At 36.1% G+C, this 27200-nt stretch overlaps 1 protein-coding gene across 8 annotated transcripts in view; it reads left to right on the forward strand.

The window, feature by feature from the left end:
• Tent2 (terminal nucleotidyltransferase 2) overlaps positions 1-27200 on the forward strand; it is a 52087-nt gene that overhangs the window by 15996 nt on the left and 8891 nt on the right. For 4 of the 8 annotated variants that reach the window (XM_075976306.1, XM_075976308.1, XM_075976309.1 and 1 more), the window contains 8 exons: positions 5641-5755; positions 5844-5935; positions 6046-6078; positions 7131-7209; positions 12437-12506; positions 15757-15833; positions 16184-16312; positions 23504-23547. In XM_075976306.1, the coding sequence (XP_075832421.1) occupies positions 5641-5755; positions 5844-5935; positions 6046-6078; positions 7131-7209; positions 12437-12506; positions 15757-15833; positions 16184-16312; positions 23504-23547 (639 nt within the window). The remainder of the gene's footprint in view (positions 1-5640; positions 5756-5843; positions 5936-6045; positions 6079-7130; positions 7210-12436; positions 12507-15756; positions 15834-16183; positions 16313-23503; positions 23548-27200) is intronic. The other 4 variants (XM_075976312.1, XM_075976313.1, XM_075976310.1 and 1 more) reach the window with 3 other exon arrangements.

The raw sequence follows: 27200 nt of genomic DNA on the forward strand, positions 1-27200 counted from the left end.
AGATAGATTTTATAATTGAATCAATTTCTCTGAGTGATACTAAAGAAAAGTGCTTCTTTTTGTTCTTTAAATGAATACTTTATTTCTGGAGGCAGGATCTCACTGTATAGCTCAGGCTGACTTTGAACTCATGATCTTGGTTCTACTTTTTGAAAAGTCAGATTACAGGTGTGTGCCACCATACCTTACTTAAGTGCTCTATTTTTAAGCACTTCTCTGTTCTCTTCTCTGTTCATTGATATCTTTGCTCTTTAGACATTCCATTCGTGTTATATTATTCATTGATATATTTGCTCTTTAGATATTCTATTCATGTTATATTATTTATTCTTTCAATAACCTAGTAGCATATAGTTATTGTCTCAAATTTTATGTTGTTCAGAAAGTTAAATGGTTTGCTCAAAGTCATATCTAGTAAGTGCTAAAGCCAAGATCTGACACCTGTGTCTAAAAATACAAAGAGGAGGAATTTAATGTGTTAAAGTCTAGGATAGAGAGACCACATTATGAGACTTGGTTGTAACATCACGTGATCTGTGATAGTAATAACTAACAATTTTGCTGAGTGTCTGTTGTTGCCAGTAATGTGATAAGCAATTATGTTATCCCCTGTAGAGTGTATAGTGAATACAGTATCTGATGTGAGATAAATAGGCAGTGATTTGGGCCCTTGAAGGCATAGTCCAATAGCATTGAAAGTTTTTGAATAGTTGAAATAACATAATTACTTGTATTTTGGGAGAACAGAGTTGTTTGGTTTGGAATGAGGTGGCCTTGGGGGTGGAGAGTCATTTCATAGGTTATTAATGTTTCTGGATAAGAGGCACTGCTGCATTAAGTTGTGACAGATGGTAGTGGACGTGATGTGTGAGATAGTGTCCAAGGAAGGTGGATAGGGTTTTGCTTTGTGGCTTAAGCTTGGCTACATATTCACAATCCTCCAGTCTCAGCTTCCCAAGTGCTGGGATTACAAATGTGCACCATTTTGACCCATATGTAACTATAATGGGTTTCATTTAAGCATTGTTAGAATTTCCTTATTTTGTGATGCAACAGACACTGAGTACCTATTGTAGTGTCTGGGATTATGTTGTTCGACTTCAGTTAACAAACTGTTGTGAGTCTTTCTCTGTCCTGCCTACCAGCTCCTAAATCACATCACAGAGACTTATTATTAATTATGATTGTTCATCAGTAGCTTAGGCTTGTTTCTAACTAGCTCTTATAGCTTAAATTAACCTGTATATTAATCTACATCCTGACACATGACTTTTACCTCTATCCCATTTTGTGTATCTGACTTGTTCTGTGGCTATCTTACCTCTCTGTCCTTCTTCCCAGCATTCTTTGTACCTGAAAATCCGGCCTAACTATTGGCCATTTAGCTTTTTATTAAACCATTTACAGTGACATATCTTCCTATGGTGTGAAAGACTATTCCACAACAACAAGCATTTTCTTTAAATGACCAGATAGCAAATATTCTAGGTGTTCAAGCTATTTGAGTTATTAGCTCTTTTTTCCCTTTCCACTTAATAAAATGTGAAAATAATGTAACTTGTTCATACAATAGATTAGAAGCTGTGTTTGGCCTATGGACCCTAGTTTGCCAATCCTTCTTCTGTCTGGGTAAATAAAATCTAACCCTTATATGACGTTTAATTTTTATATTAACCATTTTTACATAATTTATTACAAATTTGGGTGCCTATATCTTGATATGACAAATAGCAAACATGTACATAAAATGTCAATAATAGTGTTATTAAACCTCTCAGCTTTAACTTAACCATTCCAACATTATGTGACTACAATGTACCAACATAGGAGCAATCTTAATTTAGTTCACATTTTCCTTTTTAATTAGGGTCAGCTTCCAGTTTTTAAGTATTTCTCATGAATATATGCACATTTCTGTGTTTTGTTTTTTGGCTTTGCAGCTGTATCTCTGTTAATGTAGCTTCTTTTTCTCCTCTTTCATCTTCTGACTATTCTTGATCTTTCACTTTCCCACGTAAAACACATTTTCTTAATTTTTTGAAAGAAGGCTTCTGTTTTGTTTGTTTTGATTATTTTGACTCTGTGTACCTGTTTCAGGAGAATTGATTTGTTTACAGTTTTCTCATCTGTTAACATGGTATAGCTATTTATTTTTGTTTGGAGATAGGATCTTGTTCTGTTGACCATGCTGAACTCAAACTCACACCAGTCCGTCCTCTACCTCCCAAGTGCTGGGATTACAGGCATAAACATCCCAGGCTTACCTCTTCACTTTTTTTTGTTTTTGTTTTTGTTTTTGGTTTTTCGAGACAGGGTTTCTCTGTAGCTTTGGTGCTGGTCCCGGAACTAGCTCTTGTAGACCAGGCTGGCCTCGAACTCACAGAGATCCGCCTGTCTTTGCCTCCCGAGTGCTGGGATTAAAGGTGTGCGCCACCACCGCCTGGCACCTCTTCACATTTTTGATGTCTCTTACATCAGTATTTTGGTGGATTTCAGCCTGTTAATCCTGTATAGCTTTTGGAAAATATACTTGTTAATAATTTCATGCAGTTTGCTTCTGTCATAAGGTTTTTCATTATAAATTTTTCTTGTTAGTATATGTAATTTAAATTGTTCTTTATCTTCTTAGCAAGTTAAATTGAGAAAAGGCCTTTAAAATATGTAAAATGCCCTTATGTCTCCAGGGAACTGTTTTTCACTTTAGCAGTGTTTATCTATTCATTCTTATAAAAACTTTATGGAAATTATTTCACATCTTTTTCAGGTATTATTCCTAAGCCTTTTTTGTTTTGTTTTTATTTTTTTTTTCATTTTGAAATTTATTCTTTTTGGGATTTTAGTCCCCTCCCCCAATGTTATTTATGTTTGATTGAGATAGATACTTTTTCTATGCTCCTTTTAGATGGGGAAGGCTAGGCAGGCTAGCCTCATGTTTATGAGCCTTTTCTGTTTTCCTTCTTTTCTTCTGTTGTCTAGACTAGGAATTTTTGCTTTTACATTATTGATGCTATTAGAGCAAATATTTCCAGGGTCAGGCCTGTGTCTTGTAAGATGATTAGTTGTGTCACTGGTCTTCCATGCTCTACTCCTTGCTATGGTAACTAAAATAGTTTCCACACATTACTATAACTATCTCTCTGTAGTTAGAATCATTCCTGACCTTTCCTTTACCTCTGACAGCCCTGCCTTGTTTAGATTTCAGGACCTGACAGTATTTATGTTAGTGTTTTTTGTTTGTTTGTTTCTTTATAAGGGAGTTTTCATTTAAGTTTGAGGTTCCTGAACTTTTAATGGCCTTGGTTTGCTTATAAATTATAGCTTGTGAAGGTTTCTCCTAGAATTGTATATTTTCTGCATTGAGGGAACCCTCAGTTTGGAGGCATAGAAGCAAAAGGTAGTAGCTAGAGACCATTTGATTTCTGGGAATTTGATTGTAGGGCTATTCTAATGCTCTTTCCCTTCTTACTGCTTTACTGCTTTGATACTGTGCCATTCTGGTGTTTGACCTTCACTGGTCATGTTTGGGGTTCATGAAGAATACCTACCAAGTCAGTTAGGTGTGTTTGTTGCCAGTGTTTGGTTTTAGTTTAGTTTCATCTGTTTTATTCTCCTACTTGTTGTTTCTTTTATTGTGGGGCAGGTATTTAAATTATGTCTGTTTCATAGTCTAGTTGTCAACAACTCTTGAACCTTCTTAAATATTCTGAATAGGATTTAAAAAATAACATCTTGCTGGGCGGTGGTAGTGCACACCTTTAATCCCAGCACTCTGGAGGCAGAGGCAGGCGAATCTTTGTGAGTTTGAGGCCAGCCTGGTCTACAAGAGCTAGTTCCAGGACAGGCTCCAAAGCTACAGAGAGACCCTGTCTCAAAAATCAAAACAGAACAAAAACAAACAAAAAACATCTTAAATGATGAATGAGACTTTTTGTCTGGTCATACGTAGATTGTGGGAGGCTTAAGAGAGGCTGAAAACACAAAAAAGATTGAAGAATTGTTGAAGGTGTTTCTGCTCCTGAGGTGAACAACAGGCTTAGATAATAAAAAAAAGACAAAACGAAAAAACAAAACACTGGTAGAGGGCCATGGCAAAAGGACACTTTGTCTTAACAGAAGGAAAGAGGCGAGATTTCCTTCAGAGCTATTAATTTATGTGCTTTAGCAAGATGAGGAATTATATTTGGTATTTTTAATTTTCTTAGTCCCCCCCCCCTTTTTTTTTCTTTTGAGACAGGGTCTCACGTAGTCTAGGCTGTCCTGGAATTCTCTATGAAGCCAAGGATGGCCTTGAACTCCTGATCCTCCTACCTCCATCCTCTTGAGTGCTGGGATTTGCAGATGTGCACCACTACGCTTGGCTTTTCTTAGAAAAATTTTAATATGAGCTATCTGCAAGAGAAAGTAAGTTTAGGCAGTAAACATTTTGGAATGAAATAGTGAAAAATGGGAACAGTATCTAAGCAGAGACAGGAGAGTAAAGGCTGAGTGATGCTAAGGACACTAAACTAGGCTAACCTTTATACCAAACCTTTGAAAGACTTCCCTAAAAGTTTTCAGTTTTATCTTTTAGTACCTTAGGTTTACTTTTAGTGTTTTCTTTGTCTTCAGATGAGGATTTTGCAGCATAGACATTAGAGCCTGAGGGATAAAGTTTCTAAGGCATGATGAAAGAGAATGGTTTGGGAGACGTATTCTGGGATAGTGGCTGCATAGGGTAGGGCATTAGGATCATTTGGGTGCTGATGGAATGGAAGCAAAAGCATCTCAAGGGACTCCTGACTAGGTCTAGAACAGATCCGTTCGAGGTGGGGGTGATAAGAGAGTGCGTCGAACAGGAAATTGAAGCTGAAGTAGTATAATGGGATTTAAAATATCAGGACTAGAACACATAGCTATGAGAGTACACAAGTGAGAAATGTTATAGTGAAAGAATTTCAGAAGTAGAGTATATTGTGATAAGTGTAGCTTACTACAGATAAGGGCATCCTTTATCATCTTACCATCCTGTGCTAATGGCGAGAGTTGGGGTGAAAGGGAAACATAACTATCTAAATAAGGGAGATTGGCAGATGGTAACTTCATTGGAAGAAGTCAGGGTTCAGAGAAAGTTATAAAAAGTAGAATAGAGGGTAGTTTGTTTGAATGTGGAAGATGGAAATGTTCTAAAACCTGCTCTGTATGACATTCATCAGTAAGACCACTAGAAGGAGAAAAAACTTCTTGAGAGAAACCTATAGTAAATATTTTAGAATATGTAATGTACATATGGTTCTATTGACTATTCTTATTTACTTTGCATATTCTTACTTGTGATTATGACTCTTAAAAGTATAAAAATTATTCATGATCCTCATAAAAACAGACAGTGACGAAAAAGTGTTAGTTTGCTGAGCTACAATTACACTCATGAATTATCTGACTACTTTACTGTCAATTAAATAATATTTTATTTTTTAAATTTATGTATAGTTTCTCAGGCCATTCTTTGTATGTGAGTAACAATAGCTTTGAATCAGAAAGTGTTAAGAAGAGAGTATGTATTTATTTTTTAATGTTGTCATTGATTTATACTGCTTAGTAGAGTAGTTATAAATTTCTGACTAAATATTTTGTTTTTTGTTTTTTTTTGGTGTATTCAAGCTGAGTCAGCAGATATTAGAGTTGTTTGAAACTTGTCAGCAGCAAACAAGTGACTTGAAGAAGAAAGAACTCTGTAGAGCACAGCTGCAGAGAGAGATCCAGCTGCTCTTCCCACGTACGTCTGCCTACTTTGCATGCCTTTCTTGTTTATGCTCCTGTTTACAAACTGCAGACTTTCTTACTGTTTTCTTCTGCATCTCTAGAAAGCAGACTTTTTTTGGTTGGATCGTCTTTAAATGGATTTGGTGCCCGGAGCAGTGACGGTGATTTATGCTTAGTTGTTAAAGAAGAACCAGTAAGTGATGAGACATTATTCCAAATCTGTTTCTCAAGTTAAATCAGATAAGGAATGGAACTTAAGTTATTTTATTTTAATTAATTATTTGAAATGTCTGTTTACTCTAGCTCCAGAAGGACATCTTCCCCTGCCCCATACACGTAAGGCACCAGCATGGTGTGCACAAGAGCCGCTGTAGTAGTTCTGAGCTGTTGAAGTCAGCTAGCTCTGAAGTGTGTGGTTTTTAAAGTGTAGCATCTTATTGTGAAATGTCACTGGGCGGGTCAGGTGTTTACAGGATGCGATAAAGCAAAACATATGGCAGTATTCTCGATATGTTTTCTCCCCATTTGAGTTCTCAGTCCCTTTTTTATATCTGTTTTCCCTTTGAAAATGCTGTGGGCTTTGAATTTTTTTTTTATAAAAAAACTAAAAATTTATAAATTTTTAAAATTTGTAAAAATTTAATGTAAGACTATTGTGATTATTATATTTAACAATTTTTCTAAGATATTTTGTTTCTGGTTTATTTTTATTTAATAACTAAATTGTGTTATTTATAATTGTAGTTATTTGGATTTCTTGTTAACTGATCTTTTGACTATATTTTAGTATTATCATAAATAGATATTCAGTAAACTTACTTGCTGCAGCCTCTTGTAGTTGTTGAGGAATGTGCTATTTTTCTGTGATTTGAGATACTATAAAGGGAAAGAAAGGGAAAAACCAAGCAAAGAACCTCTTACATGTCAGTATAATGGAGATTGTAAGCCGTGCAGCTAGACTACAAGACTACATTCAAGCATGTCTTACTAGCTCTGTGGTCTTCATTATATGTTTAAGTCATATTGTCACAGCTTATATACAAATTGACTTTACATTGTATGTAATCCATAAGCCCTTCACATTATTGATAAGAAAGTAACATGTTGCAAAGTTAAGATTTTGTTACATTTTTTTGGAAGAGTTTTTTTATTTTTAGACACCATTTATACAGAAGAGAAAAATGACATGGTTCTTTTCAGTTAAAAAAAATTTGATTCTGAAATGTGAATCTGAAAGATAAGCATTGAGGGTTGACTTTTTCTGTAGTGTATAATTTGAAAAGTATATTTGAAAGAAAAATATGTTTTGTGTTTTGCTGCTATGTTATTTAAAAAAAATCAAACACTAAGCTAAGGAAAAATAATGAATAAACACTTTAACTTTTCAGTGTTTTTTTCAGGTGAATCAGAAGACTGAAGCCCGCCATATACTCACCTTAGTCCATAAACACTTCTGTACTCGACTGTGTAAGTTTTAATGCCTTCTGACTTAACTAGTATTTAAATGTTGACCACTTCATTTTTCTGGGAAGAGTTGCTTATTTTCTGATGAGACTAGATATATTGTGGATTGTTTTCTTCTAACTAAATTCTTTTAAACTTTCTCTTTGCTATAAATTTAGATAGCCCAGGCCGACCTTGAACTTGTGATCCTCCTGCCTCAAGCTCTTGAGTTCTGGGTGACAGGTGTGTACCATCATGCCCATCTTCTCTTAACTTCTGGCTACTTTTCACTTTTGGTTAAAAAGCATGATTTAGCAAATCGTTGTTGAACTTACTTGAAAACTATTCTATTGAATGCATCTTGAGAAGGTGTCTAGTTTTCCCTTCTTCCTCTCAGAAGTTTATAGACCTTCAGGAAGATTGGCATGTATGAGCTGTAAGGCAACTACCTGAAGAGCCAGAAGTGTGATATAAAATGTAAGGTTTACAGCACCGAAGGGAAAGGTCTCCTGGCAGTTGGGATCCAAGGGATATCAACCATAAAGTCCACTGCACAACAAACCTCACAAATACACAGGACGCTAGATACCTTTGCTTGGGAGAGAAGCTCCAGAGATCTGAGTGGGAGGCAGGCTTTATATGGGGGGTCTTGGGGACAGAGCTTTCCAGGGTGACCTGGGGTTGGTGGGATATTTGTGGCCTGATCTTGGACTTTTTACTCTGTTTGGTAAGCCTTGGCTGCCTGGGTCTCTAGGGGCTGGGTAATGACTCTTTAGGGTATCAATTGAAGAGCGAGATAGGGAGTATTCTGAATTGGTTGGGGAAGGATATTTGAAATGGTAAAAGGTGGGCATGACTGAAAGCTAAGTGTAATGTCCTCTACTAATGCTACCGAAGAGAGAGCACTTGGAAAAGGGTTAGTGTTTGAGACCATTGTTAGAAGGTAGGAAAAGACAGTGAGTCATTGGTGACCCAAAGATTAACTTCTTTGATTCATGTATAAGAAGTTCCGCTGTGGTCAGAGTGTTTAGACAAGGTGCCCGTTCTTGAATAGTATGGTCTAATTTTATTTGATAAGTGTTTAGTGTACACAAAGGAAGATCTCAGTTGGTGACTTGGGACCCAGAGAGCATATCTCTCCTTTTCTGTAACATAGGGAGAGAAGGGCAAGTTAATTCCAGAAGATGTACAGCTGGGGCCTAGAGGAGGGCCTGTTGAAGCTTACTAAAAGGCTTGGTAATGGACACAAGGAGGAGCTCATGTGAATGGGCCCAGGGCCACCTTATATAAAGGGTAGAAGAGTAAAAAGAAAGAAGTTCAAGAGCATAAAAAGTCAGCTATCCCTAGGAAGTATCGATAGAATTTTGTTCTTGGTAGTAGGGACTGAAAGCAACTGGATTAGAAGCTTCTTATCTAGGGTAATGACCTTGTGAGTTGGAGTAATAGCTAATCACAGATAAGTAACCTGCAGAGTGGACAGCTGGACCTTAGAGGATGGAGCCCTGTATTGCTGCCTGGACAGAAAGTTTAATACGGTAGAGGTGTCTCCCTGGCTAGTTTGCATGTGTGGACCACAAAGGACAAGATCATCTATGTATTGGAAAGCTTGGATTTAGGAAGAGACAGAGAGTAACTCAGAGGCTAGAGCCTGACCAAATAAATGTGGGCTGTCCTGGAATCCCTGGGGTAGGATGGTCCAGGTGAGTGGGTAAAAAGGTGAGTATCTAGGTCAGTCCAAGTAAAGGCAAAGATACTAGGGATTGAGAGGTGTGGGAAAGAAGGCATCCTTGAGGTCTAAGACAGAGAAATGGGAGTTCCCTCAGGGGCTGGTGGAGAGGAGAGTATAGGGATTGGGTATACTACAGGGTGAAGGGGAACACTGCTGAATTGATAGGTCAGAGGTTCTGAACTAAGCAGGAGGTTCCGTTGGGTTTTGAAAGCACGAATTATGGGAGTACTAAAGGGAGGAGAAGTGGTGTGTGGAAGATTCTTTCTTAAGAGGTCAGAGATGAGAACCTCAAGTCCCCTGAGACTCGGAGAGAGCGTGGGTATTGAGCTGGGTGATGTAATTGGTAGGGTTTTGCAATTGGATGACAACAGGGGAATGATGTTTGGCTATACAGGGTTTGGGGGTGTCCAATACTCAGGGATCCACCTGGGAGGTTGGTAAAGGGAATGGTGTATTAGATTGTGTGGTTTAGAAGGAGGAGCGTAACAGCCTGTGAGCCTGGAGTCAAGTGGATTGAGAGGCTTCCACTTTGAGGTCCTTTCCCAGCAAGGGGATGATACAGGTTGGTACCACTAGGAAGGAGTAAGTAGGGGGATTCCCCTGAAAATGCAACTAGGTGGTGGGGTTTGGTGAGGTTGGTAAGACTGTCTCCTAACCCTACCCAACAATAGGAGAATGAGAAGGAAAGGTGGCTCCCCAAAACATCAGGGCTGAACAGGTGACCCTGGGGTTAAGAAGGAAGGAGATGGATCCCCTGATATTGTGATAACTGCTGCAGGCTCCCTGTCAGGAGATGACTAGGTTGGGCCAAGGGAGCCCAGACCCCCTTAGTCCATGACCAGACCTAGGAAGTTGACTGGAGAGCAATCTGGGCTTGCTATCATCATGTGAAGAGGGACATGGGGGCAGTGGCACTTTGGACACAGTTGAGGTGGTTTATGAAGGCTTGGGCAAATAAGTCCAAGCCTCCTGAGCCTTCCTGACCACATTTTAGGCATAGGTCCTGAGGTCCTTGGGTTTTGGGAGGCAAGGGAGCCTGGTAAGTTGCTATAACTGGCCAGAAGACCCAAGCTCTAGCATCAGTTATTTTTGTTTTCAGACTGCTTTCATCTCTTCCATGGTACATTTTGAAGGCCATCGCTAAGACTTCTGCCTGGAGAGTCAGGGGCTCCTTCCCTAGACGTTTAAGTTTGGCCCTAATGTCAGGGAAACTTTGGGAGAAGAAGTAGAACTTTAAGGCCAGGCTTACGGAGACAGGCCAGGAGGCAAGTTGTCTGGACTTCATCTGCATGTGCTCTAGCCTGATCCTAGACTCTCCTATGCTCCTCAGTGTTGGTGAGAATCATATAAACGTCACGGAAGGTGAGGTTGTAAGATTGGGTAATATATTGGAATTCTTTAATAAAGGTTGAAGAGTTAGGAATGCAGGACCCCAGTCTCTCTTCTATTTAAGAGTTTGCTTAATGAAAAGTGGGCGTGTACCCTGACCAAGTGGTCTACCCAGGCAACTTCCTGCAAAGGAAGAACCATGGCCAGTTTAGTCCAGATAGAGGGGGGTGGACAAAGTGGAGCAAGAAGAAGTAGCAGGAGGACTAGGAACTGCTGGTGAACTAAAAGTAGGTGCCAGGGAATGTCAATTCAGGTGGCCTGTCACTAAGGAGGGAGACGGGCCAAAGAGACTGGAGAGGGAGAGAAGTGACTGGGTTGAGGCCGAAAGGAGTTAGTGTGATTGAAAATAATGGAGCAATCATTTAGTTTGGGCTTCATTGCAGAGTTGTTTTTTCCTTAGTTGGCTTATGTGTGTGGTCACTTTTAAGCAAGATAGGAGTGAAGTTACCTAACAAAAATCCATCCTTTCCAACCCTACAAAGATGGCTGACAGCTATCCCCCTGTGGGGACAGCAGCTAAGATGAAGGCAAGCCACATGTTTCCTTTAAGATTACATATCTATAGATTTTTTTTTACTACCAAGTTTTGAGTTAATCTTTTTGTTACAGATTTTGCAGATTTGTATGCTTGCAAATCTTGAGGTATAGAAGTTTACACTAAATAGTCTTACAAACATTGAGATAAGAGTTATACCTTAGTGAAAGCTTTAGAGAGTTAAACCAAAACCAAGTGTATGAGACAAGTAGGAGTAGTCCCCTTTGGGAATAGTCTGTCCCTTTGTTCTGTTTTGTTCTCCTTTCTCTGTCACATAGTCAGGTAGCTTGCCTGATATTGGATAGAGAATTTAGAGGAAATTTTTGAACATCTTGCTTGGATCTTGAGGAGAGGAATGGCTTAATAGGTAAAGTGCTTACTGGATAAACACGAGGACCTGAATTCAGATCTCTAGCACCCATGTGAAAAATGCTGGGTGTGGTATCTTATGTGTATAACTCCAGCACTACAGGTCAAGGGTGAGGCAGAGATGGGGAGCCTGGCTCTCACTATCCATTCTGTCCAATTATTGAGCTTCAGCTTCATTGAGGTTTTATCTCAAAAAAAAAAAAAAGTTGGAGAAGAGGGAAGATACTGGATTTTGACCTGGACTTCACACGTGGACTCACGTGCATGTGGACTTGCATGTATATTGGAGGAAAACATGGAACTTTACCTTCCCTACCAAAAACCCTAATAAGGATGTTTTTGGCTTTTAAGAAAGAAAATCTGGTATTTTCCTTTTCTATAGTTAAAGATTTAGAATATTCATAAAGGTTTTCATATTTTTTTTAAAACTATTTCTCTTTTGTTTTTAATTATGTATCTGTGTGTGGGTGTGTGCACAGTGCAGGTGCTGTAGAGACCAGAAGAGTGTGTTGGATCCTATTGAGCTGGAGTTGCAGACTGTTAGGAGCTGCCCTACGTGGGTGTGGGGGTCTGAACTCAAGTCCTCTGGAAGAGCAATATGTGCTCTTAACCACTGACATACCTTTCCAGCTTTAATTCTAAAAGTTTCTAATTTTTTGCAGTTTACATGTATTATTTTCTACAGTACATTTTTATACCTTTGATGAAATAAAAAATATGTATTTATGTTTATGTATTTTATTCTTTTTGAGATCATGCATAATTGAATGTACTCTTGCTTTACCAAGTTGCAAGCATTTGCATATTATGACATTTCTGTGGCTACTATTTCTGTGAGTCATACCACAATTTAGTTATTCTTTACTTTTAACTATTTTTTTCACTCAGATGTCCCAATAAATGTCGTTATAGATACTACTATATATTAAGATTGTATTTTCAAAAATAAAACACCTTCAATAATATAGACCTGATCCTTAAAAGGTCTTGATATCTGTCTGTCATTCTTTCTCTGTCTCTCTCTCTCTGTCTCTCTCTCATAGGTTCTCACTGTGTAGCCCTGGCTTCTTGGAACTATTTGTGCCCTTACTCTTCACTTTCTTCCTCAAGACAGCATGCATGTTCTTAAGTTGGTTTTATTTTGTAAAATACTGCTTTTAAAACTGTGCTTTTGTATACTGTGAGCGGGAAAACGTTGGTAGATATTCACATTATCTTTTCTCCTTCAGCTGGCTACATTGAGAGACCTCAGCTGATTCGTGCGAAAGTGCCAATTGTGAAGTTCAGGGATAAAGTCAGGTAAATGATTACCAGTCCCTCTGTTTTCGGGTGCTTTAGATTAACTTTGGACAGTCATCCTAATGTGGCTAATGTGGATTGCCAAGAAATCAAATAGGTTATAGCACAGCAGCTTATCTTCAGTGTTCTAGAAATAATTTTCATATACATATACATATGTATATGTATGCATATATATAAATTTATTTTTTTGAGACAGTCTCATTAATCAGGCTTATTGTGAATTTGTTATAACTGAGGACAGCTCTGCTTCCACTTCTTGAATGCTGGGATTATACTGTGTGCCACTATACCCTTGTCTTTTAGATTATTTTTTAAAACAATCTGGGCAACCTTCATGCCTAACTGATTTATCTACTTTGTTTGAATTTTGAGTATTTGGGACTGTCCAATATAAAAAAGTATTTGGGTTTGAAAATGATTTTCCTGTAGCCCGGCATGTGGCACACACTTGTAAATTGATTCTCTGAGTTTGAACCAGAGATTCATCTTGGTCTATACCAGTGGTTCTCCACCTTCCTAATGCTGTGCTCCTGTAATGCAGTTGCTCATGTTATGGTAACTCCCAACCGTAAAGTTTTTTGTTGTTGTTGTTACTTCATGATTTTAATTTTGCTACTGTTTTGAAACATAATGTAAATATCTGATATGCAGGTGGTTCTTAGGTGAACACAAAGGGGTCTTGACTTAAAGGTTGAGAACCACTGGTCTTTACAATGAGATCCAGGCCAATCAGGTTATATAGTGAGGACCTTGTTTAAAATGTAAAAGATTTCATGTCTTTGGGACAAATAATTCTTTCCCCAAAACCTATCCTTTGATAAAATTCAGTGTGTATTTATATCAAAAGGGTTTGTTCTAACTTTAAGTATCATTAAACCAATTATATATCACTTAGAGAAAGATATAAAGCATACAGGGAATAAAAACAAAAAAGCTGTAAAAACACTTACTCAATTTCAAAATTTTAGATTTTTCTTCATATTCTCCTAGCCAGGATTTTGATTTTTCTAGAAATACTATATTAGAAGCTCTTACATGATATTTGAGTATAAACTACAAATAAATGGTTCGACCAAGTGTTGTAATTGTGGCACTGGGAGTTGGAGGCCGCAGGATGATGAGTTCAAGTGCAGTGTGGGCTACTAGTGAATGTCTGTCCCAAAACAAATGAACAGGCAAGCAGAAATAAGAAAAGTTAAGTGTAGATTGGTATTTGATTTGTTGAAAAGATTTATAAACTATTTTCTACACACAGGATTGTGATAAAGCAGGTTTATTTTTCTAGCTATTTATAGTAAAATTATATGCACGTATATATATTATATACAGAATTGAGCTTTCTTATTTATGGATTTTACAATTAAGAATTATTTTCCTTTTAAATTTTTCTTTTGTCTTTCTGTATTGTTAAGGTGTGGCAAAAATTTGGGGTTAGTTTAATACCTGTGCTCCAAAGTTAGGTTGAATAAGATGACATTCTGGATTTTTGGTTTAGCTTTCTCATCCCTCAGACAGACGTCCTTCCTCATTGTCTAATTAGCACCTTTCACTATTTAGAATGCTCTTAACCATAATTTTCTAGTAGTTCATAAGTGTGAGAAACCTGTGATACGTCCTGTGGAGAAAACATGACAAATGGATATTCAATTCATATTTTTGGAAAATTTATTTATTTTTTTTTGCTAGTGCTGGAAAATGTTTGCATAGGGTGTTAGGTGTGCAGGCAAGTAAGTAATCTACCACCAACACAAAAGGGGTTTTTTCAGCCCCTTTCAAAAGATTCAACTCTGCGGTCTCTACCTATATGGTTGTGTTGAGTTTTGCAGAGGATATCTAAATTGGCTTTGGTGTTTCTTACCCAAGCATAAAGATTAAATATTGTCAGTATAAGTTTTCCAAAGCTAGCTGCTTATATCTTGGTAACACTAACACCACTATCTATAGTCTATGAATAGAAATGTGGGGATGCTTGTAATATTTTTTGGATCTCGAAAAAAAGAAAAACAAGGTAAAGTTCAGATTTTGTAATAACATGTAGAAAGCAATTAATTAATGAACTTTTTTGAGATTTTTAATTTTTTTTGAGATAAGCTCTCACACATGGCTCAGACTGACCTCAGATTCTCAATTCTGCTTTGGCTTCCCAAGTGCTGGGTTAGAGGCATGCTTTAATCATTGTAAGCCTGGGATCTTATTTTTGATAATGTTTTTGGAAGGGCATTTATTTAGTATATGTGTGACCACACATGCATGTACAGCACACTATGGTATATGTGCAGAAGTCACTTCTTAGTTTTCTTCTTCCATCATTGGTTCTTGGGGATTGAACTTAGGTTGTCAGTCTTAGCAGTAAGCACCTTTACTCCCTAAGTCATCTTTCCTTCCCTTTTGTAGTCTTTCCATAGAAAACTGTAATATTTAAAGAAATTAGACCAAGCCGGGCGGTGGTGGCGCACGCCTTTAATCCCAGCACTCGGGAGGCAGAGGCAGGCGGATCTCTGTGAGTCCGAGGCCAGCCTAGTCTAGAAGAGCTAGTTCCAGGACAGGAACCAAAGGCTACGGAGAAACCCTGTTTCGAAAAATCAAAAAAAAAAAAATTATTAGACCAATAGAATATGAGTATAAGTGGAACTAATTTATGTAAAGTAATTCTTGTTTGTAGATTCTAACAATAATTACCCTGTTTTCTGAGTTGCAAGTTGAATATCTTTGCTTCAAAAAAGCATTGTATTGGTGATGATTTGAATGTTGCATTACTTCCCAGATTATCAGCACCTACATCTGACATAGAATTTCCAGCCAGTTTAGAGGGAATATGATATATAGAAGCAGCTTTTTTTTAAACTTGCATTTTATTTAGCTTTTTATTTATATTGTTGAAAGTAGGTAAACCTGTGCTTTGTAAGATATACCTTAGTGGGATGGTTTACACAGAATATTTTGCTCTTGTGATTTTTATTTATCTAGGAAACATTGCATCATTTAAAACTTCATTTGGAGTAATTAGAAACATTAGTATATATGGATCTTTTAAAGAGTAATCTTAGTTTATATTTTTAATACACACCAAGTAACTTTAAATGACATACTATGTATGTATTTTTCCTTCTTTAGTGACTCATTTTAAAACCACAGTCTATGGCTTTTCAGTTCATGTTGCATCAGTGGATTAATTGTAGTTAGTTAATAGAAAGAGTGAATTTTTGTACTTGTGCTAAAATGTGTTTTCCTTTGTTCTTTTAAATAGTTGTGTGGAATTTGACTTAAATGTAAACAATACTGTTGGAATTAGAAACACATTCCTTCTCAGAACTTATGCCTACCGTAAGTTTTTGTTTATTTCTAAATAACCTTCAGCTTTTGTTTTCCTTTTATGACTTTTGAACTATATTTACAGTAAATAGCAATACCCCATTGTGCTTAGTTATATGGTTTCGTATTTTTTGATAATATGTTGCTATAGTAAAATCATATGCTATGATAGTTGCAGATGAATCAAATATTCTTCACTGAATGATGATTTAAAAGTAACTAAGGGAAGCTTGTATCACACTGAGAGTGAGCTCTGCCTTTAGTATGGAGGGAAGCAGTGTTTCTTATTGTCATAGAATTAGGAAATTATATAGATTTTCAAAGAAACGGGTATCATTTTTAAGTGTTAATTTTACTTGCAGTTGAAAATCGAGTTCGTCCGTTAGTGTTGGTGATTAAGAAGTGGGCAAGTCACCATGATATAAATGACGCCAGTCGCGGTACTTTAAGCAGCTACAGTCTTGTATTGATGGTTTTGCACTACTTACAAAGTAAGTATTATGGGAGTTTTTCACTTTTTAAAACTGAAATTCAAATAAAACTTTTTTGCTCATCTCCAGTTTGCATTGTTTTAAAAAGTTTTTTTTTCTAAGGCCTATACAACTTTTTTATCCTGTTTTGTTGCCTTGAACTGATATTTCAGAAATTTCATTCTCTGAAAAACATTGTAAAGAAGTTTTAATATGTTTTTTATCTTTTGATAGTGCTTATTGCACTTTTATATTAAAGAACTTTCACCACTGTATTGTTGATCCACTGTCTTGCAACAGATGAGTGATCAGAAAGACTATTTTTATTTAAGACATGTTATAGCTCTGAGGGGAAAGGTGTCTCCGATGTGTTAACCAATGCTGAAGGGAAAAGTGTCCTGGCAGTAGAGAGCTAAGAAACACCACAAAGTCACATTGCACAACAAACCTCCCACAAGAGATGGTTTTTGGGAAAAACACAGGAGGGTGACTGTCTCTGCTTGGGGAGCAGAGAACTGAGCATAGGGTAGTTTTTATATAGGGCTTCTTGGGGGTAGCATTTTTCAGGATGACCTGGGAATGGTGGGATGTTGTGGCCTGATCTTGGGGAGAACTCAGGGATTAGTGGAATTTGATGATCTGATCTTAGGCTTTTACTGTGTAGGACAGAGCTTGGGGCATGGTGATTGAAGGTCCTCATGGGCTGGGTTTTGAGTTTATAAGACAGAAATTAAATTATATTCTGGGCAAAAGTTTATAATCTGTCCACTTTGGCTCTTTCTCCTTAATTGGGTTTTATGTTTGCTGGACTGTGATGTTATTTTGTTCTTTAACAAATAAAGCTTGCCTGAAGATCAGAGTGCAGAGCTAAGTCACTAGATTCCAGGGAGTGGTAGCTCACACCTTTAATCCCAGCACTTGGGAGACACAGGCAGACGGATCTCTGTTAGTTCAAGACTACCCTGGGCTACATATAATTGATCCAGTCCAAAAGAGAAACAGAGCTCACACAAAGGTGATCCTAGCACTTGGGATCCCACACCTTAACTCCCAGCACTAGAGACATGGAGGCAGGAATGATATGGCTGGGTGGAAAGAGGAATATAAGGTTGTATGAGACAGGTGCTCAGGGCAGTCTGAGAAGCAGTGCCGTCTAGGCAATAAGTCTGGAGATGCAGTCTGAGGAGCCAGTCTGAGGACAGGATCACCCCTTTGGTCTAAGCATTGTCAGAGGTAAGAACTCTCTAGTAGATGGTCACTCTACTTCTCTGATCTTCAGCATTAACTAATCTTATATCTGACTCTGGGTTTTTATTATTAATACCAATTAGAATTTATGCTACTTTGGGCTATTCTGTTAGATTGTCCTCTAGAATGTGAGGGTAGCCAGACTGAGACATTGTCACCCTGTTGTTGCTAGTTCATTTGGATAATGTGGCTGTCTACCTTCTCTTCCCATGCTCCTTCGTGTGTATCCCTTTTAGAACTGCACAGTCTGAGAAGATGACTTTCTGTGAAACAGGAGGACCATTCTTGACTCAAGGATATACAAAAAAGCTCTAGTCCCCTGATGTACCTCCAAATCAGCCCTCAAATTCCAAATCAGTCCAGATTTTAAACCAATTCTATTAAAAACAATTACCATTGTTTATGAGGTCATTCTGATAAGGCTATATATTCTGTGCTTACTGGGTAATTATAGTAAGTGATCACTTATAGTTTTTACCCTTTCATAATGTAGTAGTGGTGCAGGTTCCCCAAAATATAGCACAGACTGATGTGCTCTGGATGGAACCTTTACTTTCGTATTTAATGTTTTGTATACACAGTCCAATAAATAATATAATCCACATATTTTACTCAGCTAGATGCTAAGGGAAATTAAAGAGAAAAACTATTTCTAGTTAATCACAACTAGGAGTCTGAGATGTTTCCTAACTGAGTAACACTTAATTGCAATAACTTCATTAACTGTGTGGCGGTACATTTGTGTAATTCTGACACTCGGGTGGCTTAGGACAGAAGATTCTTAGCATTATAGCCAGATCCTGTCTCAAAACAAAAAACAAACGAATAGGACCATAAGCATTATTAATAACTGTTAGAGCTGATGGGTTACTAACAGAATGTTACCTTTTACTACTACTATATGTAAGTTGCCTGTGTGAGGGAAGTTACTGATAGATCACTATCAGTGCCATGTGGTCTTAACCAACTATTCTAGTGTAGTGGTTTAGAAAAAGTTTTATTGTATTGTTTGGTACTTTCTGCATTTAGATTCTGAAAGAGGTAACAGAGTTCATATATGTTGACTTTCCTTTTTTTCTCAAGAGATTTATCCTAAGACAATGATCAATAGATTTACATATAAAAATATTTTATAGTGTTTATTGAATTAATAAAAGAAGGAATCTGAGCTTTCAAGAGTGGAATGGCTAAATTAAGTATGGTTAAAATGAAAACTATATAGTCACTATCATCATGTTTTTAAGATTTTTAAGGATAAGATACTCTTGATGTACTGTCTTATACAACATAATATCAATAATTTTGTTTAAAGAATGACTATGTTTGTATAGTCATATGTGTGCAAATACCAAGAAGTAATGTGTCAAATTTTTTTCCAATTTTTTAATAGAAAATTAGAATTTTTATCTAATATTTACTATATACTGGGTAGGTGACAAGACAGTCACTTTCATTTGAACATACTTCAAAAGAATTAAGACTTAAAATTGTTTAAGTATACCAAGCATTTTCTAGATGAGTCTTCAGAAAGGCTTGTTAAAGCGTCTTACGCCAATCACAAATTGTGTTTATTGGTCATTGCCTTGGTTATATGTTGACTTGATGATTGATTCACTCCTTCAAAATTATTTGGAATATGGTGTGTGTTGTTTTACTCTATTCTGTATATCACTGTTACTAATCATTTTTTCCAATTGTTTAGTTGTGTCTTCTCTTAGATAATTTTTTCAGAACTGCTCTCATCTTTTGCCTGACAGCTCATATTTATTAAGAATTCAGAGGGTTTCTTACAGATACTATAAAGAACAACACAGAAATCATAGTATCATCCAGAGTTGAATCATTTTAATTTCAGTAGTAATTCATAAATTACATTTACTTTCTAACATGCATGCATCTCTGATATTTTTACTGTATGTTCTGATATATTTCCTGTATGTATCTCTGTTACAAGTAAATGTTTGTCTGGTATATGCCTTGTCCCCTGTCCTTACTGGTCACATTAAAATTTTAATCGGTTAAGTGCATTATTAGCAAATGTACTTTAAGCGGAGGCACTTTAAGGTGATTTGTCAAACAAATTGAAAATTTATCTAGAATTAATATTTTACCAGAATAATGAAATTATTTTAAGATTTGGTTTCTTACTGAAGTCGTCCATGTATAATGACTCTCTTAGCAAATACTTGTATGTAAAAACAGTTCTATGATGTGTAACTCCATTGGCCAACTTTAAGTAATCCTCTACTGCCCTCCCCCCAAAATATTGATGAGATAGGTAATTTTTTTCTTTGTTGTTATTTCCTTATTGGGAGAGAAAATGGCCTACAAGAGACTGAAGCGGTTCAGCCTTTGGCACAAGTTTTTGTGAAATTGATAACATCATTTTATCTCTCTGACCTTCATATTCTTACCTATAATATAAGTTGTTGGATAATGATTATTATTTAACTTTCTAAATATTCTCATACATATTTTTTTGCCACGAAGGAAACAGTTGTTCTAAATATTGGTAGATAAAAGGTCATAGCATTTTTATGGTATATGTTAGTAGTCAGTAATAGACTACATATGTTTCAATAAGTGACTAATCAAAGCATAAGAGGAAAAAGATTCTAAGAGGCAGAGTTAACAGGTAAAATCAGTTGGGTAGAATTAAGAACATTTATGATCAGCTAGCTTCTTTCTGGGATAGAATTTTCTAACATCCATTTTTAAATTGTTCTTCATTTTCAAAAAGCATATTATGTACTTCCAATTACATATAGTGACACAGAATATATACACTACCATTCCAAAAGGGAGACATGGGGACATAGGAAATACTGGACCAAAGCAAGACTGAAACCCAGCAGGATAAACTCTAAACCCTGTAACTATGTGTCTGATGCCAAAGGGCTTAGCTGCCTCTGCCATTCTTTCTGTGTTGCCTGACACATACATCTTTCTTGGACTGGTTATATTCCTTTTGTGCTCTCCTGGTGATGTCTCTTGATTCTGGTATTTCTAACATCTTGGGGTCTCCAGTGCAGTCCTGTCCTCACTTTGATAACTTCGATTGGCTTCTCCAGGTTTCTATGCAGGTACTTCCCTGGGACACGCTTGGGTTTATCTTCTCAGTCTAATTCTTTACTCATGAATCCTTCCTGTTTCTAAAGCCAGAACCATGTGGACAACACTGCCAAGTTTGACCCCTGCTTGGGATGGAACCAGGCTCCCTTGAATCACATTCACAGTTTTCCTTGGTTGTTACTTTTTAGGAGCAGAAAATTTCATAGGTATTTCTTTTGTGCAAGTTGTAAACTTAGCTGCTTGGGGGTCTTGTCTTGAAGGCACCCTTCCCTCTATTGTATTCCATACCAGCCTCTCTTTGATCTTTTCATCTCTTTTATCATAGCCTTAGCTCCCGCATAAACTTTCCTGGTGCTCTTTTCCTACTTCAACTGTATATTTTGTATTTCTTTTTTCTCCAAATGTTCTTTTTCATTAAGGAAGTGCGTAAGAGAAATAATTGATAGCCATATCACAGAATCAGTATTAGGTTGCTTTGAAATCTCTGCCAAAGAAATTAGCCTGCTACTTTTCTATTTAGCTTCAAGAGAATTCATAGGACAGCAAACAGCAGCCATATTCTTTATCAAAATATCGCAAGAATGATTTCTAGCCTAGTTAGTAATATTGTTCAACTCTGAAACCTCCTGAGTCTTGACAGTCAACATAGCTCTCAGTACTACTGCCTTCCAAGATCCTGCTAGAATGGTTCATTAAAATCTACTTAAGAGCATTAAACCACTTCTCTGGAACTAAGTCCCAAATCCACATTCCTCCAAAAACAAAACTTATGGTCAGATCTGTCACATCAATAGCCTGCTCCCTGGTATCAACTTCTGTCTTAGTTACTTTTCTGTTGCTATGACAAAAGACCATAGCCATGGTAATTTATAAAAGAAAGCAATTAATTGAGCTTATGGTTTCAGAGAGTTAGAGTCCATGATAGCGGAACAAAAGCATAGCAGTAGGAGCATACACACACACACACACACACACACACACCACTCTTGTGACATACCTCCTTCAACAAGAGCATACTTCCTAATCCTTCCCACAGTTCCAACAAATGGGGAATGTATTCAAATATACAAGTCTTTCGAGACCATTCTCACTTGAACCACTATAATATCTTTACTTCTAAAACCTTCTAAATTCCTTAGTTTTTAAAGTTCTTTTGTTCTTTGAATGGCTCTAAGCTCAGAGGTTGGTATTTTTTTCTCCCCTGTCCTTCCAAATAATGGTTCTAGAATTTAAAAATATTCTTTGTGAATTTGTCTTCTTTTTTAATAATAATTTTAATTTATGAAGTATTTAATGGAAGAAATTTTAAGTAAACTAATTCCTGGTAAGAGAGTCACATTTATTGAAGTTTATTAAAAGCATTAAAAGTGTTGTAAAAATATAGAGAGATATAGAATTAAAGTGTCTGGGCTTCAGTTTACTTGGAGGGTCTTGTAGAATGATGTCAGAATGCCTCTGGGTGAAAGTGTATTGACTGTGCTTGTATATATCATTACACATCAGGGTAATTTTGGTAAGTAGTAAATTAAATATTTGTCTTTATAGTCCCATTCATACTCTGCACATGCTCACATTGCAAAATTTTATTTCACTGCAAGTTTCAAGTTAGTAATATACAAAAGGGAAATTTAACTATATCATACTACATTTTAGAAATAAAGAGTTGGAGGTTATATAGCTTAGTTACAAGACTTAATTATTTGTTTGTAAATGTAGCACAGAGATCATTTAAATTCTTTTTATAGGTAGTAAAGTATTAGGTATTCTTACTGAGCTTCAATTATATATAGACCCTATTCTTAAGTACAGACTTTATTGTATACTGTTGTATTTGTTCACTAATATGAAAGAAATCTTGGAATTAAAGTACTGGTATTTTATCATACTCCACATATTGTAGGGTTATGTCTTTTGCATTACATTTATAATGATGTGAGATTATTGTTTATACATTTATTGAGATTAGGTTTGCTTAATCATTGAATTGTGAATTTCGTGAGGATATTGCTTTGTTGATAGAGTATTTTTCTAGCATGCATTAAGCCATAGGTTTTATTCCCAGTACTCAATCCAGAACAGGGGCATGTGGGTGCACTTCTGTGATTTTAACACTTGGGAGATGGAGGCCTGAAGACCCAAAATTCAGGGTCATCCTCAGCTAAATAGTGGGTTTGAGACAAACCTGGTTTATGTAAGACCTTGCCTGGAAAAAAAGAAAAGAAATTTAATTTTAAATGAGGGTAACAGGATAATGGTTCCCCTGTGATATATTTTATTTATATTTCTAGGATGGCTGTGCAAATCTCCTGACTTAGATACCTAGTCTATATTGAGGTTCTTTAAAGCAGTGTTATGAAGTTGAAGGTGACTTCAGTTTTGATTATTAAATAGCTAAAAATTTTTTTTCCATAATTTTAATATTGTTTGTTAATAGAAATTAAATAATGAAGGGACAGTAATGACAGTGTTCTCCAATAATACGGGATCATCGAACTAATGGTATAAGAACTCTGAACTTAGTCTTAATATTAGATGTTTTGGTAGTTAATCTGTAGAATTCTGTGGAATTCAAAATCTGTAGAAGAATTGTGCCTTGCTTATTTTGTTTGTGTTTGATGTTTAATTGAATGACTTGTGTACCGTTATTGGTAGAGTCCTAACTCTGAAACGTTGTAGGAAACATTGATTCACATAGGAAGATACATAGACCATTAACAACCTTAGATTGTTAAATAAATTAAAAAATTTAGGAGCTGTGTTCATGAAATACATGAAAATTTGAATTTTAGTATCAACCCTTGTGGTCTCATACCTGGGGTATAACTGACAAACTTTTGCATTGTAATATGAATCACGTGAATCACAGAAGCTTTGAACTTTTTCTTTTTATAGCCCTACCTGAACCCATCCTTCCATCCCTCCAAAAAATTTACCCAGTAAGTGTTTCTTATAAATTATTATAATACATAGTATGTCAATTATATATAGAATTATTATATTCAGTATCAATGTAAATATGAAAGTTATAAAGCTAAATATATAATAACATTTTCTATATAGGCAGAAGCATTGACCGCTAGAATAATTAAATACTTTGTTCACTTTTTCAGAAAGTTCTGGTACTTTTTAGTTATTGGTATATAATCTGGTCGGTTATGTTGATGTTTGGATTTTTCTTGCATGTTATGCATGGCTATATTAATATGGATCACATATACTCAGTTGGTCAAGGCCCATTTGACCTTACTCCAGTTTTCTTCATACTATTTTATGTAATTTTTCAGCATTTGTGTTTAGTTAATACTTGAGAAAAATTCCGTCTTAGTGTATTTGTATTTTGAAAAGAGGGGGAAATTAAGCTGAACAATTGGATAATCTTTTCACATTTTGCATCATCTTGTTAAGCAATAAACCAAAAGGTAACAATAGTACACTATCTTGTTTGTATAATATCGAGACTTCTCATGAAATTGATAGAAAATAAAGTGTGCTGCTAGCAGAAGTTTAGTATGTACTATTTCAGTTGAGAGAAACCCAGATGAAGTAATGTGCACAGTCATCATTTATAGGCATTTTGATGCTTTTTCGTTGTTCTCATATTCTTCCACTCTGTTGTCATCAAGTTCCTGCTTTTCTTTAAAGAAGTTATTCATTGTTGTACATAAAATACAAGGATGCTTGACGTGCAACATCGTTTTAAATAAGTCTGTGATAATTGAGGTAAACTGATAACCTTGTATTTCAGTACTAGTTGTTATGATGCACACATGGGATGCTGCCTAATACAGGTTCCTAGATAGCATAGTGGATCTCCCAGTATCCTGTGGGTCATCTGCTAAAACAGACTATGATAAGAACCTCTGGCCTCTGGCTGTTTTCTTTTTTAAAACAAATTTTTACTGTTGTGAAGAATTACTCTCATGGGCTTTTAATGTAGTTAGAATTAGTCTTTATGTTCTTAGATACAAAGAATGACAATAGCAAGTATAGAACAAAAAGTAGCTTATTTAACTTTTTGTCATTCTTTTTTTAGATAGTAGCAATAGTTTCTTTTTATTTTAATATGCTTTAGGGAGTATACAAATCTGATCATTCCCATCATTTCTGGGGAGCAGTGGGAAGCTGCAGTTACATGAATTTACTGTTTTTTGTCATGGCTAAGAACAGCAGTTAGCCACAGCACAAGCCTCCTTCATGATGAAATGCACTAATAGTAAGACTAGCCTGACTAGTGCCCCTGCATGGAAGGTGGCCTCTTTGTTATGGTTGGGTGTTTTCCTCTTTCCACAAATATTTTATACTTTAGCTCATACTGAATGGTCTGAAATAATGTATGTGTGTTTTATTGTTTCAGCTTTACTTTTAAGGCCCAGTTTTTGGTATAAAAAGAGTGACATGTTTCAGCACACAAAAAAATCCAGTACTTAAATCTAAAAGACTCTTAGTTTGTTGTGGTGGCACATACCTGCGGCTCAGTATTTGGGAGACTGAGCCTGGAGGATGATGTGTTTGAGATTAACCTAAGCTATATTGCAAGATCCTGTCTCAAAAAACCAAAACTATCCTTTACTGTATGTTGAAAGCACATCTCTGGCAATCTCACTTGCAATCCTGTGCCATGTAAAGTGCTTTTTTATTAATAATAGACATCAGTTCGGTGCACTGTGCTTGGGGTGGAAGGGGCAGTAAGCACCCTGTTTTTTACTTCCATGTTTCATTTTTCTAATTGTTTGACTTTTCTCTCATAATAGAGTTCTTATTTCTGGTCACATTCGCTTTTTATGGTTCTGTACTCTCCGTTCTTCTTTTGCTAATAGTTCTGTTTCTATGACTGTGATGAGTAAATAAACTTACTACTAGCTTAGCCCACAGCCTTGAATGATACTAAGTGTATCTGGTACAGAAGAAACACATATATAATCTAGTATATAGGAGACAGAGACAAGAGGAAGCAAGTTGAGCCAGCCTGAAGCAAAAGACAAAAAACTAACTGTAAAATCCCCTATACTCTGGGAGTTCGAGGCCAGCCTAGTTCCGGGACAGGCACCAAAGCTACAGAGAAACCCTGTCTCGAAAAACCAAAAAAGAAAAGAAAAGAAATGGTCTAATTTATATTCGTGTGTGGTTAGGCTGACATCTTAACTGTTTAAATTACAGTTATATTTGCTATAAGATTTATGTTTATATTCCTAAGAACTTACTGCCCCCTCTTAGATTTTTTTTAATATGAAATTTACCTACTATTCAGCAGAATACTTTTTTAGTGGTCTATCTAAGAAACAAGCAAATCACCTTGTTTCCTCTTAATAATAACCATCACTTGCTTAGTGTATAAAATTTATTTAATCCCAGACATACAGATATGTATGATTGATGCCTAAGTCAGTGATAAAACGGCTTTCATAGTTTGATCAAGCTATGTAGTTACAAATGAATGGTTCAGAAGCTGGCATTTCTCCCAATACTGTGTTTCCCAGGGGAAAATTATTGTAGCATTCAGTAATATAACTATAGTTGTGTATTGCATTTTATTAGTATATGGCTCCTATTCCTATATGAACTTTGAAAAAAAAACATGGCATATTCTTAACTTACAAATGACTTAAAAGTTACATTGAAATGGGAAAATTTTTCCCTATTTCTCAAGAATTATAATAAAATATGGACCCCCTCTTTTTGGTCTTGGACAGGACCACTTTTGTAGCCCAGGTTGGCTTTGACTTTTCTCTGGGGCAGCCTTTGACTTGAGTTCTAAGGATTGAATTCATGTCCTCAAACTATTTCCTCAGTCCCTGAGATAAAATAATTTTGAAAATTGATGTATTTCAGTTCACTTGTGATACTAAATGTGACAGGCAACTATAAACATATCATTACCTTCAAAAGAGGGCTAATACTTTAAGTTAAGGAAGAAACAGCCTACATGATAAAGTCTGACAAAGTTCAGATGGCGGAGTGTGGGTTTAAGTGTTTTTGTGTTATTGGTAGGCAGTTACAAAAGGTTGTCAGATATTTCTCGTGGTTTTCTTTAAATTTATTTTAAGTTGGAAGAGAAATGGGAGATTATATTTATCCAGAAAAGTTAACATTTATTTATTATTTGGAAAATACTCTCAGGATATAGAAAAGATCATTACAAATTTTGCTTTTGAAGCTCAAAATAAGAATATCCTAAAAGTGTAAGGAAACCTTTCTTAAATTAAGAAAAGATTGAGCAGCAGTAAATGTTAATATGGAAAATCTACTCCTAGGAACTATAATTGGTTGAATTGCCTTCCATCGATTGTAGTCTGTAATTTTAAGGCTGCTTTTCCCTTTGTAGTGCTCTTTGTGCTTTCTAACATATTAGCCTAAGTTCTTCGCCTGCTTAACGATTAACATTATATATATTTTTCATAAGCCAGAATCTTTTTATAGTGTGAATTATTACCCTAGGCTGAGGATTTCTGCAGAGAAAAAAAATTAATTTCTATTTACTTTTATCTTTTAGGTGTGGTGTGTTCTTTTTTTTTTTTAAGTTTCATTTTCTCCTTCAATATTCTGTCGTCATTGCATGACTCATATAACGTTGTACCAAAAGGAAGTAAGA

The sequence above is a fragment of the Microtus pennsylvanicus genome, chromosome 6, assembly GCF_037038515.1.
Source record: "Microtus pennsylvanicus isolate mMicPen1 chromosome 6, mMicPen1.hap1, whole genome shotgun sequence".
NCBI lineage: Eukaryota > Metazoa > Chordata > Mammalia > Rodentia > Cricetidae > Microtus > Microtus pennsylvanicus.